This window comes from Neofelis nebulosa, chromosome X (assembly GCF_028018385.1).
Source record: "Neofelis nebulosa isolate mNeoNeb1 chromosome X, mNeoNeb1.pri, whole genome shotgun sequence".
In the NCBI taxonomy this organism is placed as follows: domain Eukaryota; kingdom Metazoa; phylum Chordata; class Mammalia; order Carnivora; family Felidae; genus Neofelis; species Neofelis nebulosa.
In genome coordinates this window covers 42,290,498-42,307,833 of record NC_080800.1, presented here as the reverse complement: position 1 = coordinate 42,307,833, position 17,336 = coordinate 42,290,498, and the positions used below count along the sequence as shown (strand labels likewise).

At 40.9% G+C, this 17,336-nt stretch overlaps 1 protein-coding gene across 4 annotated transcripts in view; it reads right to left on the bottom strand.

The window, feature by feature from the left end:
* The window catches only part of ZNF81 (zinc finger protein 81), a 93,929-nt gene that overhangs the window by 23,303 nt on the left and 53,290 nt on the right, over positions 1 to 17,336 (bottom strand). For all 4 annotated transcript variants that reach the window (XM_058714739.1, XM_058714741.1, XM_058714740.1 and 1 more), the window contains one exon: positions 1,615 to 1,741. In XM_058714739.1, coding sequence (XP_058570722.1) covers positions 1,615 to 1,741 — 127 coding nt within the window. The remainder of the gene's footprint in view (positions 1 to 1,614; positions 1,742 to 17,336) is intronic.

Here is a 17,336-nt window from a genome sequence, read left to right as displayed (position 1 = left end):
CCCCTTCAGGCCTGGAACCAAGCAGGTGGCTTGCCCTCTGGAACTGAGGAGGTGATGGTCTGTCACATGCCATTTTCCCAGACAGTGACTTCTGGGCCTGTGGTGGTGGCAGCAGCCCTGTTGGCCTCTGACCCATCCCTGGAGTCATTCATCCCTCTTCTTGAAGGAAAACGCGTGTACACAGCCAAACGGTTTTACCAGCCTACGTCCTATCTGCACAATCCCAGATAGCCTACAGCCTTCCCTCATTTTCCTGGACAGCTCATTTTTTCCTGTCTCCGTCCTCTTCAGTCTAAGCTGGCAGTATTTCTACTGACAGGGTTGACTGGATCCACAAGGCATACATCTCTTCTGCTTAGCAACTGGTTGTCCACCCCTTTGGTGTTCTTTCCAGAGTCCATCTCATTTTTTTGTGATATGGATAGGCCAAACATTTTCCATATCTTCAAGTTCTGCTTCATTTTTACTAACAATTCCTCTTCAATGTCTTTCTTTCCTCCTACATTTTACTATAAGCAGCAAGGAAAGCATAGGCCATGCCTTTTAACACTACTTAGAAATTTCCTCAGCTAGGGGCACCTGGGTGGTTGTCAGTTAAGTGTCCGACTCTTGATTTTGACTCAGGTCATGATCTCACACTTCATGAGATTCAGCCCTGCATCAGGCTCTGCGCTGACAGTGTGGAGCCTGCTTGGGATTCTCTCTCTTCCTCTCTCTCTCTCTCTCTCTCCTCTGCTAGCACGTGCTCTCTTGCTCTCAAAATAAATAAACATTAAAGGAAAAAAATGTCCTCAGCTAAAATTCCAAGTTTGTCACTTACAATTTCTACTTTCCACTCAACAGAACAGAATTCAGTCAAGCTCTCGGCCACCTTATAACAAGGATCTCCTTTCCTCCAGTTTCCATGCTCCTCACTCTGAGACCTCACCAAAAGCCCCTTTAACATTCCTATCAGCAATCTCTTCAAAGCAATCTAGGCCTTTTCTGTGAAGTACCTAAAACCTTTCCAGCCTCTACCCATTGCCCAATTCCAAAGCTACTTCCATGTTTTTTTTCAGTATTTGTTACAGCAGCAACCCACTTCCCAAGTATAAAAATTCATGTTACTTTCCTAGGGCTGCTATGATAAAATACCACAAGCTGGACAGCTTGAAATAACAGAAATTTCCTGTCTCACAGTTCTGGAAGCCAGAAGTCCAAAATCAAGGTATCAGTAAGGCCATGCTCTTTTTGAAGTAGAACCTTCAAAACAGGAAGGAACCGTTTCATGTTGCTCTCCAACATCTTGGTGGTCTTGGGCATTTCTTGGCTTACAGATGCATCACTCTAGTGACCCGGCCATCTTCTTTTCTTTATGTGTCTTCACACGGTCTTTCCTCCGTGTGTATGTGTCTCTCTGTCTAGATTTCCCTTATTTTAAGTACACCAGTCATACCAGATTAGGACCCACCCTAATGACCTCATTTAAGCTTGATTACTTCTATAAAGGCCCTAATTCCAAAAGAGGTCATATTCTGAGGTACTGGAGGTCAGGACTTCAACATATTTTACAGGGAGGATACAATTTTATCCATTACATGCTCCTTTGTAGATTCTTAGAATGGCTGTGCTTACCCAATGAGAGCAGGTGGCTGTAGTTTTCCAGCATCACATCCTGGTACAGGCGTCTCTGTGTAGAGTCCAGCTGCTGCCACTCCTCCCTGCTGAAGTCCACAGTCACATCCTCGAACGACACGGAGCCCTGTAACAACACAATCCTGCTCAGGGCGACATGGCCAGCAGTGGGTGACAGGGAGAAGATCAGTAAGAAATTATTTTATTTTATTTTATTTTAAATGTTTATTTATTTATTTTTGAGACAGAGAGAGAGCATTCGTGGGGGAGGGGCAGATAGAGAAGGAGACAGAGAATTCCAAGCAGACTCCGTGCTGTCGGCGGACAGCCCTATGTGGGGTTCGAACTCACAAGTTGTGAGATCATGACCTGATCCGAAATCAAGAGTCAGACGCTTAACCGACTGAGCCACCCAGGTACCCCAAAGAATTTTTTTAAATGACTTTCACCGGAATATGCTATATGGTGTGTCTATTAAATACCTAGTTATATATAATGTGTAGAATACAAATATTGAATTGTAAATTTTTGCTATTCATTGGTACAACAGTCAGTCATACATTTAAAAAAATTTTAATGTCCACTTGTTTTTGAGAGAGAGAAACAGAGCACAAGCCGGGGAGGGGCAGAGAGAGAGGGAGACACAGAATCCGAAGCAGGCTCCAGGCTCTGAGCTCTCAGCACAGAGCCCCATGCGGGGCTTGAACTCAAGAACCATGAGATCGTGATCTGAGCCAAAGTCAGGCACTTAACCGACTGAGCCACCCAGGTACCCCAGTCAGTCATACATTTTAAAAAATAATAGTTTTGTACAGGATTTGACCTTGATCCTATTTTGTTGTTAATTTTAATGGGAAGTTTGTGTTCTATAACTTTTAGAAGGAAGCATGTATACCTTTTTTTAAATTAAATTATACATAGCTCCCTCTACTATTGCTTTAATTTATTCGTCAAAAATACAGCCATTTTCTCTTGATGCTTTTTCGTTATTCATTTCTAACTTAATTCCACAGTGTCAGAAAATATACTCTGTATGATTTCTACATATGCTCTATCTAGGAGAATGTTTCATGTGTCCCTGGAAAAGAATATATATACAGCTGTTGATGGCTGTAGTATTCTATTAACATATACATCAAATTGGTTGAGTGTTATTGAAATTTGCTATCACTAGGGGCGCCTGGGTGGCGCAGTCGGTTAAGCGTCCGACTTCAGCCAGGTCACGATCTCGCGGTCCGTGGGTTCGAGCCCCGCGTCAGGCTCTGGGCTGATGGCTCGGAGCCTGGAGCCTGTTTCCGATTCTGTGTCTCCCTCTCTCTCTGCCCCTCCCCCGTTCATGCTCTGTCTCTCTCTGTCCCAAAAATAAATAAAAAACGTTGAAAAAAAAATTAAAAAAAAAAAAAGAAATTTGCTATCACCATACTCATTTGTCTTCTACTTGTTCAATCAATTATTTGTCAACTTTTTGGTAAAAACTGGCAAGGAAATGTTAATGTTTATGTGGCTAGGCAAAGAACCTAGAATAGCCAAAGCAGGGATTTATATGTAGTGTTAAGACTTACTATAAAGCTACAATACTTCAGACAGTGTGGTATTGATGTAAGTACAGATAGATGTATCAATAGACCAGAACAGAGTCAAGAAACAGAACCATACCCATACAGACAAACTCTTTTTGACAAAGGCACCACAGTAATTCATTGGGGAAAAGCAAGGTCTTTTCAAAAATTGTGCTGGAACAATGGATGTAAGTTTTGGATGAAAAAAACAAACCTTGGCCCATACCTTATACCACATACAAAAGTTAACAATAATTTGCAGCCACTCTGGAAAACAGTGTGGAGGTTCCTCAAAAAATTAAAAATAGATCTACCCCATGACCCAGCAATAGCACTGCTAGGAATTTACCCAAGGGATACAGGAGTGCTGATGCATAGGGGCACTTGTACCCCAATGTTTATAGCAGCACTCTCAACAATAGCCAAATTATGGAAAGAGCCTAAATGTCCATCAACTGATGAATGGATAAAGATGTGGTTTATATATATAATGGAATACTACTTGGCAATGAGAAAGAATGAAATCTGGCCATTTGTAGCAACGTGGATGGAACTGGAGTGTTATGCTAAGTGAAATAAGTCATACAGAGAAAGACAGACACCATATGTTTTCACTCTTATGTGGATCCTGAGAAACTTAACAGAAGACCATGGGGGAGGGGAAGGGAAAAAAAAAAAACAACTTAGAGACAGAGGGAGCCTAACCATAAGAGACTCTTAAAAACTGAGAATAAACTGAGGGTTGATGGGGCGGGGAGGGAGGGGAAAGTGGGTGATGGGCATTGAGGGGGGGCACCTGTTGGGATGAGCACTGGGTGTTGTATTGAAACCAATTTGACAATAAATTTCATATTAAAAAAACCAAAAAACCAAAAATTAACAATAATTAAGTTCCAGAAAGACTGAATTTCTTTTATCAGACCAACTTTCACATAGATAACAACTATACTCTGAACAAAATATCAAAAAAAAACTATCTGGAGATACTGAAGAGCAACAAAATCAGGTATTTACTGGAGGAGAATTGACAATTAGAAAAAGGGACAGCACTGGATATGTTTACCAAATTTACAGCCTTTAGTTTGTGCGTAGACCTAGTCACTTGCCATGGGGGCGGGGGTAACTAAAACTCCATTAGAAAAACTTCAGTCAAACTGACTTGAGGGGCACCTGGGTGGCTCAGTCAGTTAAGCATCCGACTTCAGCTCAGGTTATGATCTTGTAGTTTCTTGAGTTCGAGCCCCGTGTGGGGCTCTGTGCTGACAGCTTGGAGCCTGGAGCCTGCTTCGGATTCTCTGTCTGTCTTTCTCTGCCCCTCCCGCGCTCGTGCTCTGTCTCTTTCAAAAATAAATAAACATTAAAAAAATCTAATTATTGACTTGAAGAATCAAAGGAGAGTTTTTGCAGACATCATGAGCACCAGAAAGTCAAGGGAGAATTCAGACAGAAAAAGGTGCCTAAGTTCTGCATGTGAACTCTTCCTAATCTCTGGTTGACTACACAAATTAACTAAATTTTGGGTTACCACAAGCCACAGAGGAGACAGTTTTCCAGTTTTAGTTAAGCCAAGTTAAATACTTGCTAACCCAAATGAAACAAAAAATCAGCAATCTTCAGGGGAACTAAACAGAATTAAAAATGTCTACAATATATGATTCCCAACAACCAAGATACAATTGAAAATAACCAACACAGAAAGAGACAGAAAGGTATCAAGAGAAATAACAGAGGTTTAAGAGGAAATGCAGAGACTGACCCTGAACTGATTCAAGTGCTGGAAGTAGCAGTAAAGGATTTTAAACCAGCTTTCTGTAAGTATGCTCAAGACATAAACAAAAATATGCTCACAGTGAAAGAATAATAGGATGGTTCAACAGAGAAAAAACTATAAAAATCACCAACTAGACCACTATGTACAATTACATGCAAACAAACTGGACAACCTAGAAGAAATGGATAAATGCCTAGAAACACACAACCTACCAAGCCTGAATCATGAGAAAATAGAAAATTTAAGCGGACTGAATACTAATAAGGAGACTGAAACAGTAATCAAAAACCTCCCAACAAAGAAAAGTCCAGGACCAAACAGCTTCACTGATGAATTCTACCAAATATTCAAAGAATATCAATCCTTCTCAAATTCTTCCAAAAAACAGAAGAGAAAGGAACACTTCTAAATTCATCTTACAAGGTCAAAATTACCCTGATACCAAAATCAGACAAGGCTACCCCATGAAAAGAAAGTTACAGGTCACTATCCCTGATGAATACAGATTTAAAAATCCTCAACAAAATATTACCAAACTGAATTCAACAATACATTAAAAGAATCGTACAAAATGATCAAGTGGGATTTATTCCAGTGACATAAAGATGGTTCAACATCTGCAAATCAATAAATATGACACACCACACTAACAAAATGGATAAAAATCATATGATCATCTCAATAGATGCAAAAAAACAATTTAACAAAGTTCAACATCCATTTATTTATTTTAATTTTTTAAAACATTTATTTATTTTTGAGAGAGAGATAGAGCACGAGTAGGGGAGGGGCAGAAAGCAAGAGAGACACAGAATCCGAAACAGGCTCCAGGCTGACAGCACAGAGCCCACATGGGGCTCGAACCCACGAACCGTGAGATCATGACCTGAGCCAAAGTATGACACTTAACTGACTGGGCCACCCAGGTGCCGTAGTTCAACATCCATTTATGATAAAAACTCTCAACAAAGCAGGTATAGACAGAAGGTATCACAACACAATAAAAACCATATATGACGAGCCCACAGCTAACATCATAATCAACAGTGGGAAGCTGAAAGCTTTTCTAGGATCAGAAACAAGACAAAGATGTCCATTCTTGCCACTTTTATTCAACAGAGTATTGCAACTCCTAACTAGAGCAAATAGACAAGAAAAAGAAATAAAAGGCATCCAAATTGAAAAGGAAGAAGGAAAACTATCACTATTCGCAGAGGACATCACATTATATATAGAAAACCCTAAAGACTCCCCCAAAAATAAACCTGTTAGAACTAAAAAATGAATTTAATAAAGTGGCAAGGACACAAAATCAATATGCGAAAACCTGTTGTGTTTGTGTACACTAATAATAAATTACCAGAAGAAGAAATTAAGAAAACAATCCCCCAAATTTATAACTGCATCAAGAAAAATACCTACCAATAAATTTAACCAAGGTGGTGAAAGACCTATACATTGAAAATTATAACACACTGATGAAAGAAACTAAATAAGATATGTAAATAGAAAGATATTCTGTGTTCATGGGTTGGAAGAATTAATATTGTTAAAATGTCCATATTACCAAAAGCAATCTACAGATTCACTGCAATCCCTGTCAAAATTCCAATGGCATTTTTCACAGAAATAGAACAAACCTAAAATATGTATGGAACCACAAAAGACTCTGAATAGCCAAAGCAATCTTGAGAAAGAACAAAGTTGGGGATATCATAACCCTGATTTCAAACTATTTTCCAAAGCTCTAGTAATCAAAACATTATGGTATTAGCATAAAAACTGATACTTAGATCAATAGAAAGAAGAGAGAGGCAAGAAACAAACCCAGCCATATATGGTCAATTAATTTACAACAAAAGAGAAAAAATATACACGATGGGGAAAGGACAACCTCTTTAATAAACGGTGTTGGGAAAACTGGACAGCTACATGCAAAAGAACGAAACTGGACCACCTTCTTACATCATACATAAACATAAACTCACATGGATTAAAGATTTAAATGTGAGACCTGAAGCCATAAAGCTCTTAGAGGAAAACATAGGCAGTAATTTCCTTGACATCAGTCTTAGCACCATTTTTGTAGATATGTCTCCTCAGGCAAGGGAAACAAAAGCAAACATAAACTATTAGGACTACACCAAAATAAAAAGCTTCTGCACAGCAAAGAAATGATCAACAAACCAAAACAGCAACCTAGTAAATGAAAGAAGATATTGGCAAATGATATATCCAATAAGGGGTTAGTATCCAAAATACATACAGAACTTATACAACTCAACACCAAAAAAAAAAAAAAAAAAAAAATCCCAAATAATCTGATTTAACAATGGGCAGAAGACCTGAACAGACATTTTTCCAAAAAAGACATACAGATGGCCAACAGATACATGAAAAGATGCTCAACATCACTCATCAGCAGGGAAATGCAACTCAAAACCACAGTGAGAGATCACCTTACACTTGTCAGAATGGCTACAATCAAAAAGAAATAATAAGTGTTGGTGAGGATGTGGAGAAACAGGAACATTTGTGCACTGTCGGTGGGAATGTAAATTAGTTGGTACAGCCACTGTGGAAAACAGTGTGGAGGTTCCTCAAAACATTAAAAATAAAATACCATATGATCCAGCATTCCACTATTGGGTACCTACCCAAAGAAAATGAAAACACTAATTCGAAAAGATATATGCACCCCTATGTTTATTGCAGCATGACATTTACAATAGCCAAATTGTGGAAGCCACCCAAGTGTCCATCCATAGATGAACGGATAAAGAAAATGGATAAAAAAATATATATACACGTGTATATATATATGAATTATATACGTGTGTGTGTGTGTGTGTGATGAAATATTACTCAGCCATAAGAAAGAATGAGATTTTGCCATTTGTGACAACATGGATGGACCTAGAGGGTATTATGCTAAGTAAAATAAGTCAGACAGAGAAGATAAATACCGTATGATTTCACTTATATGTGGAATCTAAAAAACAAAACAAATGAAGAAACAAATGAAAAATAAGACTCTTGGGGTGCCTGGGTGGCTCAGTCTGTTAGGTCTGTGAGTTCGAGCCTCACATTGGGCTCTGTGCTGACAGCTCGGAGCCTGGAGCCTGCTTCAGATTCTGTGTCCCTCTCTCTGCCCCTCCCCTGCTCATACTCTGTCTCTGTCTCTCTCAAAAATAAATAAACATTTAAAAAAAAAAGAGGGAGAGAAGAAAAAGCAGACTCTTAAATACAGAGAACAAACTGGTGATTGCCAGAGGGGAGGTGGGAGGGAGGATGGGTGAAATAGGTAAAGGAGATTAAAAGGTACAAACTTACAGTTATAAAATAGATAAGTCATGAGACGGAAAGTACAGCAGAGGAAATACAGTCAATGACACTGTAATAACGTATGTTGACGACATTTATTGTTCCAAGCACTAACATAAAATTGTTGAATCAAGATGTTGTACACCTAAAACCAATATGACATTTCATGTTAGTTAAATTATAATTTTAAAAAGGAAAAAAAAAACAAAACTAAAAATGCTCTAGAAGAAAACATAAGGGTATCTTTGCAACACTGGGTCAAGCAAGGATTTCTTGACATAGTGCAAAAAGCAACAAATATAAAAGAAAATTTTGATAAATAGGAGCTTACAAAAATTAAAATTTCTGTTCAGAAAAGATTTCATTAAGAAAATGAAAAGTCAAGACATGGACTGGGAGAAAAAATTTGCAATACATATATATATATATATATATATATATATATATATATATATACATATACAAAATACCCACAGTAAAAATGTAGAAAGAACTTCTACAAAGTAATAACAAAAAGACACATAACCCAACTTTTTTAAATGGGAGAAAACTTAAACAGACACCAAAAAAGATACAAATGGCCAATGAAGCATATGAAAAGTTGTTCAATACCATTTGTTATGAGGAAAATGCAATTTATTTATTTTGTAAAAAATTTATTTTAATTCCAGTGCAATTAACATACAGTTAGTTTCAGGTATACACTATAGTGATTCAACAATTCTATACATCACCCAGTGCTTGTTAAGATAAGTGTACTCTCTCCTTTTTTAATGTTTTTATTTATTTTTGACACAGAGAGAGACAGAGCATGAGCATGGGAGGGGCAGAGAGAGAAGGAGACACAGAATCTGAAGCAGGCTCCAAGCTCTGAGCGGTCAGCACAGAGCCGGATGCAGGGCTTGAACTCACCTCGAGATCATGACCTGAGCTGAAGTTGGATGCTTAACTGACTGAGCCACCCAGGTGCCCCAAGGTAAGTATACTCTTAATCCCCATCACCTGTTTCACACATCTCCCAACCCACCTTTCCTCTGCTAACCATCTGTTTGTTCTCTATAGCTAAGAGTTTGGTTTTTGGTTTTTCTCTTTTTCTTTTGTTTTGTTTCTTAAATTCCACATATGAGTGAAATTATATGGTATTTGTCTTTCTCTAACTTGCTTATTTCACTTATCATTATAGTCTCTAGATCCATCCATGTTGTTGCAAATGGTAAGATTCTTTTTTATGGCTGAGTAATATTCTATTGTGTATGTATATATACCACATCTTCCTTATTCATTCATCTATCAATAGACACTTTGGTTGCTTCCATAATTTGGCTATTGTCACTAATGCTGCAATAAACATAAAGGTGCATAACTGTGGAAAACAGTATGGAGACTGTTCAAAAAATTAAAAATAGAATTACTATATGATTTAGTAATTGCACTACTGTATATTTACTCAAAGAATATGAGGAAAATGCAATTTAAATTACACTGAAATAGCACTGTACACTCACTAGAAAAGCTAAAATTTATAATAAACTAAAAAATTGCTGGAAGGAATGTAAACTGAATCATCACTTTGGAACCCTGTGTGGCAGTTTCTAATAGAGTTAAACATACACCCACCCTATAATCTAGTGTTTCCATTCCTCTGTAGTTACTAAAATAAAATGCAAACATATATCCTCAGAAAAATTCTACAAGAGTGTTTATAGCAGGCTTTACTCATGATAACCAAATACTAGAAGACATTCAAAATGTTCATCAGCAGGTGACTGCATAAACAAAATATGGTATATTCATACAATGGAATACTCAGTGATAAAAAGGAAAGAGCTGGTGACAGATACAACCTGAATGACTCTCAAAAATATTTTATTTTATGGGTGACAGGCATTAAGGTGGGCACTTTTCGGGATGAGCACTGGATGTCATAGGCAAGAGATGAATCACTGGGCTCTACTCCTGAAACTAAGACTACACTGTATGTCAACTAACTTGAATTTAAATAAGCATTAAAAATATTTTATTTTTAAAAATTTTTAATGTTTATTTATTTTTGAGACAGAGAGAGACAGAGTACAAGCAGAGGAAGGGCAGAGAGAGAGGGAGACACAGAATCTGAAGCAGGCTCCGGGCTCTGAGCTGTCAGCACAGAGCCTGACGCGGGGCTTGAACTCAAGAACCGTGAGATCATGACTGGAACCGAAGTTGGACACTTAATCAACTGAGCTACTGAGGTGCCCCAAATATATTTCATTTTATAAATAGAAGCCAAACACAGAACAAATGATTCTATTTATGTGACAATCAAGAACAAGCAGGGCTAATCTATAGGGATTAAAAATCTTAAAACCGGCTGCCTCAGGGGTAAGAAATTGACTAGTCAAAAGGGAACTTGCAAGGGTGATGGACACATTCTGTATTTCAGTTTGAGTGATGGTTACATATATAAATATATTGGTCAATTTTATATATATATATATATATATATATATATATATATATTTGTCAAAACTCATCAAACTATATATAATTCAATGTCTTTCAAATATAACTCAGTTTCAAAACACACACACACAAAAAGTGTACGTTAGAAATATATTTGAGGTACACTGTGGGCTCCACAGAAAAAGTAAGTCTACTCGAGTGCTTAGAGTTGGTACAGTTTATATAGGATCTTGGGGAAAAAGTAAGTGTGATGGAGACAAATGGGGGAAAGTATTTTCTAGAAAAGACAAAGGGAAAGGTATGGAAAAAGGAAAACGCATGGTGATTAATGAAAGAACGAATGGCTCCGTAAAAAAAGGAGAGAAGACTATACAATAGCCAGGCAGGTGATTACAAGAAAAAAAAAATCTAAGGAAGTACGCTAGGGTCTGATCATGAAAGTAACATGCATTCTTTTCATAACACAGGCATACCTTGTTTTACTGTGCTTCACTTTATTGCATTTTGCAGACACTGCATTTTTTACAAATGGAAGGTCTGTTGAGATCTTGCCTTGAAGCACGTCTATCAGTGCCATGTTTCCAACAGCATTTGCTCCTTTTGTGTCTTTGAGTCACATTTTGGTAATTCTCGCAATATTTCAATCTCTTTCATTATTTTATTTGTTATGGTGATCTCAGATCAGTGATTTATTTATTTATTTATTTATTTATTTATTTATTTATTTATTTTTGGGACAGAGAGAGACAGAGCATGAACGGGGGAGGGGCAGAGAGAGAGAGGGAGACACAGAATCGGAAACAGGCTCCAGGCTCCGAGCCATCAGCCCAGAGCCTGACGCGGGGCTCGAACTCACGGACCGCGAGATCGTGACCTGGCTGAAGTCGGACGCTTAACCGACTGCGCCACCCAGGCGCCCCAAATCAGTGATCTTTGATGGTACTATTGCAATTGGTTTGGTAGTGCCACGAACTGCACCCACATAAGACCGTGAACTTAATTGATAAATGTTGTGTGTGTTCTGACTGTTCGCTTGACCAGCCGATCCCCCCATCCCCCTCCCTCTCTTTGGGCAGGACTCCCTATTCCCTGAGACACAGCAATATTGAAATTGGACCGATTAATAACCCTACAATGGCCTCTTAAGTGTTTAAGTGAAAGGAAAAGTCACATGGCCGGTCACTCACTTTAGACCAAAAGCTAGAAATGATTAAGCTTAGTGAGTGAGGAAGGCATGTCAAAAGCTGAGATAAACCAAAAGCCAGGCCTCTTGAACCAGTTAGCCTAGTTCTTGAAGGAAATTAAAAGTGCTTCTCCAGTGAACACACTAATGATAAGGAAGTGGAACAACCTTCTTGCTGATATGGAGAAAGTCTGAGTGGTCTGGACAGAAGATACCAAATCAGCAAAAACATTCCCTGAAGCCAAAGCCCAATCCAAAGCAAGGCCCTAACTCTTCTCAACTCTGCGAAGGTTGAGAGAGGTGAGGAAGCCACAGAACAAAGGTTGAAGCTAGCAGAGGTTGGTTCATGAGGTGTAAGGGAAGAAGCTGTATCCCTAACATAAAAGTGCAAGGTTGGGGCGCCTGGGTGGCTCAGTCGGTTAAGCATCCGACTTCGGCTCAGGTCATGATCTCACAGTTCATGGGTTCCAGCCCCAGGTCGGGCTCTGTGATGAGAGCTCAGAGCCTGGAGCCTGCTTCCGATTCTATGTCTCCCTCTCTCTCTGTCCCACCCTTGCTGGTGCTCTCTCTCTTAAAAATAAAAACATTTAAAAAATTATTTTAAAAAGTGCAAGGTGAAAAAAGCAACCGCTGATGTAGAAGCTGGAGCAAGGTGTTCAGAAGATCTAGCTAAGATAATTAATGAAGGGGGCCACATTAAACAACATATTTTTAATGCAGATGAAACAGGTTTTTATTGGGAGAAGATGCCATCTAGGACTTTCAGAGCTAGAAAGAAGTCAATGCCTGGTTTCAAAGCCTCAAAGGACTCTCTTGTTAGGGGCTAATTCAACTGGTAACTTTAAGCTGAAGCCAACGCTTATTTGCCATTCTGAAAATCCTAGGGCCCTTAAGAATTATGCTGAATCTACTCTGCCTGTGCTCTATAAATGGAACAACATAGTCTGGATGGCAGCACACCTGTTTACAACATGGTTTACTGAATATATTAAGCCTACTGTTGAGACCCACTGTTCAGAAAAAAAAAAAGATTCCTTTCAAAATATTACTGCTCATTGACAATGCACCTGGTCACCCAAGAGCTCTGATGGAGATGTACAATGAGATTAATGTTGTTCTCATGCCTGCTAACATCACATTCGTTCTGCAGCCCATGGATCAAGGAGTAACTTCAACTCTCAAGTCTACTTAAGAAGCCCATTTTGTAAGACTATAGCTGCCACAGATTCCTCTGATGGATGTGGGCAAAGTAAATTGAAAACCTTCTGAAAAGGATTCACCATTCTAGATGCCATTAAGAACATTCATGATTCACGGGAAGAGGTCAAAATATCAACATTAACAGGAGTTTAGAAGAAGTTGATTCCAACCAACCATCACGGACGATTTTGGGGGGGGGGTCAAGACTTCAGTAGAGAAGTAAGTGCAGATGTGGGGGAAATAGCAAGAGAACTAGAATTAGAAGTGGAGCCTGAAGATGGAACTGAACTGCTGCAGTCTCACGATGAACTTTACTGAATGAGGAGTTGCTTCTTATGGATGAGCAAAGAAAGTGGCTTTTAAAAAAAAAAAAAATTTTATGTTTTTATTTTATTTTTGAGAGAGAGACAGAGTGAGAGAGGGGGAGAGGCAGAGAGAGATGGAGACAGAATCTGAAGCAGGCTCCAGGCTCTGAGCTGTCAGCGCAGAGCCCGACGTGGGGCTCAAACTCACAGACTGCGAGATCATGACCTGAGCTGAAGTCAGACGCCCAACCGATCGAGCCACCCAGACGCCTCTTTAATTTTTTTAATGCTTACTTTTTAAAAATTTTTTTAATGTTTTTATTCATTTTTGAGACAGAGAGAGACAGAGCATGAGCAGGGGACAGGCAAAGAAAGAGAGGGAGATACAGAATCTGAAGCAGGCTCCAGGCTCCGAGCTGTCAGCACAGAGCCTGACGCGGGGCTCGAACTCATGGAGTGTGAGATCATGACCTGAGCCGAAGTCAGACGCTCAACCGACTGAGCCACCCAGGCGCCCCACTGTTTACTTATTTTTTGAGAGACAGAGAGAGAGAGAGAGAGACAGAGTGCAAGTGAAGGAGAGGCAGAGAGAGAGGGAGACATAGAATCCGAAGCAGGCTCCAGGCTCCAAGCTGTCAGTACAGAGCCCGACGCGGGGCTTACACCCACAACCTGTGAGATCATGACCTGAGCCGAAGTTGGACATTTAACAGACTGAGCCACCCAGGAGCCCCGAAAATGGTTTCTTTTTTTTTTTTTTTTAAGTAAGTTCTATCTCAAACATGGGGCTTGTACTCATGACTTCAAGATCAAGAGTCACATCCGCTACCTACTGAGCCATCCAGGTGCCCTAGAAGGTGAAGATGCTCTGAAGATTGTTGAAATGACAGCAAAGGATTTAGAATATTACATAAACTTAACTGATAAATCAGTGACAGGGTTTGAGAGGATTGGCTCCAATTTTGAAAGAAATGTTACTGTGGGTAAAATGCTATCAAACAGCATCACATGGCACAGAGAAATCATTTGTGAAAAGAAGAGCTAATCAATGCAGTTAAACTTCACCGTTGTCTTACTTTAAGAAATTGCCACAGTCACCCCGACCTTCAGCATACACCACCCTGATCAGTCAACGGCCATCGAAACTGAGGCAAGATCCTCTGCCAGCAAAAAGATTCTGACTTGCTGAAAGCTTAGGTGATGGTTAGCATTTTTTAGCAATAAAGTGTTTTTTAATTAAGGCATGGACATTTTTTTAGACAGAATGGTATTGCATACTTTATAGACTATGGTATAGTGTAAACATAACTTTTTAAAAAATGTTTATTTTTGAGAGAGAGAGAGAGACAGACAGAGAGAGAGAGAGAGAGAGAGAGACAAAGAGCGCATATCAGAGAGCGGGGGAGGGGAGGGACAGAGAGAGGAGACAGAGGATCTGAAGCAGGCTCTGTGTTGACAGCAGACAGCCTGATGTGGGGCTTGAACTAATGAACCACGGGATCATGACCTGAGCCAAAAGTTGGAGGCTTAACCAACTGAGCCACCCGGGCCCCCATGTAAACATAACTTTTATATGCACAGGGAATCCAAAAAATTCATTCAATTCACTTTACTGCAATATTCACTTTACTGCAATGCTATGGATCCAAACCTGAGATATCTTCAAGGTATGCCTATAGATCACCACGGAAGCATTTTATATATCAGGAAATCATTTTAATACGATTATCTTTCGTGGGGCATCTGGGTGGCTCAGTTGGTTAAGTGTCCAACTCTTGGTTTCAGCTCAGGTCATGATCTCACGGTTCGGGCCCTGCACAGGGCTCTGCACTGGCAGCACAGAGCCTGCTTGGGATTCTCTCTCTCTCTCTCTCTCTCTCTCTCTCTCTCTCTCTCTCTCTCTTTCTGTCCCTCCCTTGCTTGTGGGCTCCCTTTCTCTCTCTCTCTCTCTCTCTCTCTCTCTCCCTCTCTCTCTCTGTCAAAATAAATAAACTTAAAGAAAAAAGATATCCTCTAAAATGATTATTTTTCGGGGCGCCTGGATGGCGCAGTCGGTTAAGCGTCCGACTTCAGCCAGGTCACGATCTCGCGGTCCGTGAGTTCGAGCCCCGCGTCGGGCTCTGGGCTGATGGCTCGGAGCCTGGAGCCTGTTTCCAATTCTGTGTCTCCCTCTCTCTCTGCCCCTCCCCCGTTCATGCTCTGTCTCTCTCTGTCCCAAAAATAAAAAATTAAAAAATGTTGAAAAAAAAAAAATAAATAAAATAAAATGATTATTTTTCCCCTAAGTACTGCATTTTAAGATAAATAGTTGATTATGGAAATCTTTTCTTTGCAGAAGCTTTCGAGCTAATTGGTGCTAATAAAAGCAGAGATCTTCAGTGGGTGGAAAACCATTAGGGTCGAGTTCCGGAAGATGGCGGCGTAGGAGGACGCTGGGCTCACCGCGCGTCCTGCTGATCACTTAGATTCCACCTACACCTGCCTAAAGAACCCAGAAAACCGCCAGAGGATTAGCAGAACGGAGTCTCCGGAGCCAAGCGCAGACGAGAGGCCCACGGAAGAGGGTAGGAAGGGCGGCGAGGCGGTGCGCGCTCCACGGACTGGCGGGAGGGAGCCGGGGCGGAGGGGCGGCTCGCCGGCCAAGCAGAGCCCCCGAGTCGGGCTGGCAAAAGCGGAGGGGCCGGACGGACTGTGTTCCGACAGCAAGCGCGACTTAGCGTCTGGGAGGTCAGAAGTTAACAGCTCTGCTCAGAAAGCGGGAAGGCTGGAGGACAAAGGGAGGGAGAGCTGCTGAGCCCCCGGACGGCAGAGCTCAGCTTGGCGGGGAACAAAGGCGCTCGCCAGCGCCATCTCCCCCGCCCATCCCCCAGCCAAAATCCCAAAGAGAACCAGTTCCTGCCAGGGAACTTGCTCGCTCCGCGCAAACACCCAACTCTGTGCTTCTGCGGAGCCAAACCTCCGGCAGCGGATCTGACTTCCTCCCGCTGCCACAGGGCCCCTCCTGAAGTGGATCACCTAAGAAGCGAGCTAAGCCTGCCCCTCCCGCCCCCGTGCACCTTGCCTACCCACCCCAGCTAATACGCCAGCTCCCCAGCACCACAAGCCTGGCAGTGTGCAAGTAGACCAGACGGGCCACACCACCCCACAGTGAATCCCGCCCCTAGGAGAGGGGAAGAGAAGGCACACACCAGTCTGACTGTGGCCCCAGCGGTGGGCTGGGGGCAGACATCAGGTCGGACTGCGGCCCCGCCCACCAACTCCAGTTATACACCACAGCACGGGGGAAGTGCCCTGCGGGTCCTCACCACTCCAGGGACTGTCCAAAATGACCAAACGGAAGAATTCCCCTCAGAAGAATCTCCAGGAAATAACAACAGCTAATGAACTGATCAAAAAGGATTTAAATAATATAACAGAAAGTGAATTTAGAATAATAGTCATAAAATTAATCGCTGGGCTTGAAAACAGTATACAGGACAGCAGAGAATCTCTTGCTACAGAGATCAAGGGACTAAGGAACAGTCACGAGGAGCTGAAAAACGCTTTAAACGAAATGCAAAACAAAATGGAAACCACGACGGCTCGGATTGAAGAGGCAGAGGAGAGAATAGGTGAACTAGAAGATAAAGTTATGGAGAAAGAGGAAGCTGAAAGAAAGAGAGATAAAAAAATCCAGGAGTATGAGGGGAAAATTAGAGAACTAAGTGATACACTAAAAAGAAATAATATATGCATAATTGGTATCCCAGAGGAGGAAGAGAGAGGGAAAGGTGCTGAAGGGGTACTTGAAGAAATTATAGCTGAGAACTTCCCTGAACTGGGGAAGGAAAAAGGCATTGAAATCCAAGAGGCACAGAGAACTCCCTTCAGACGTAACTTGAATCGATCTTCTGCACGACATATCATAGTGAAACTGGCAAAATACAAGGATAAAGAGA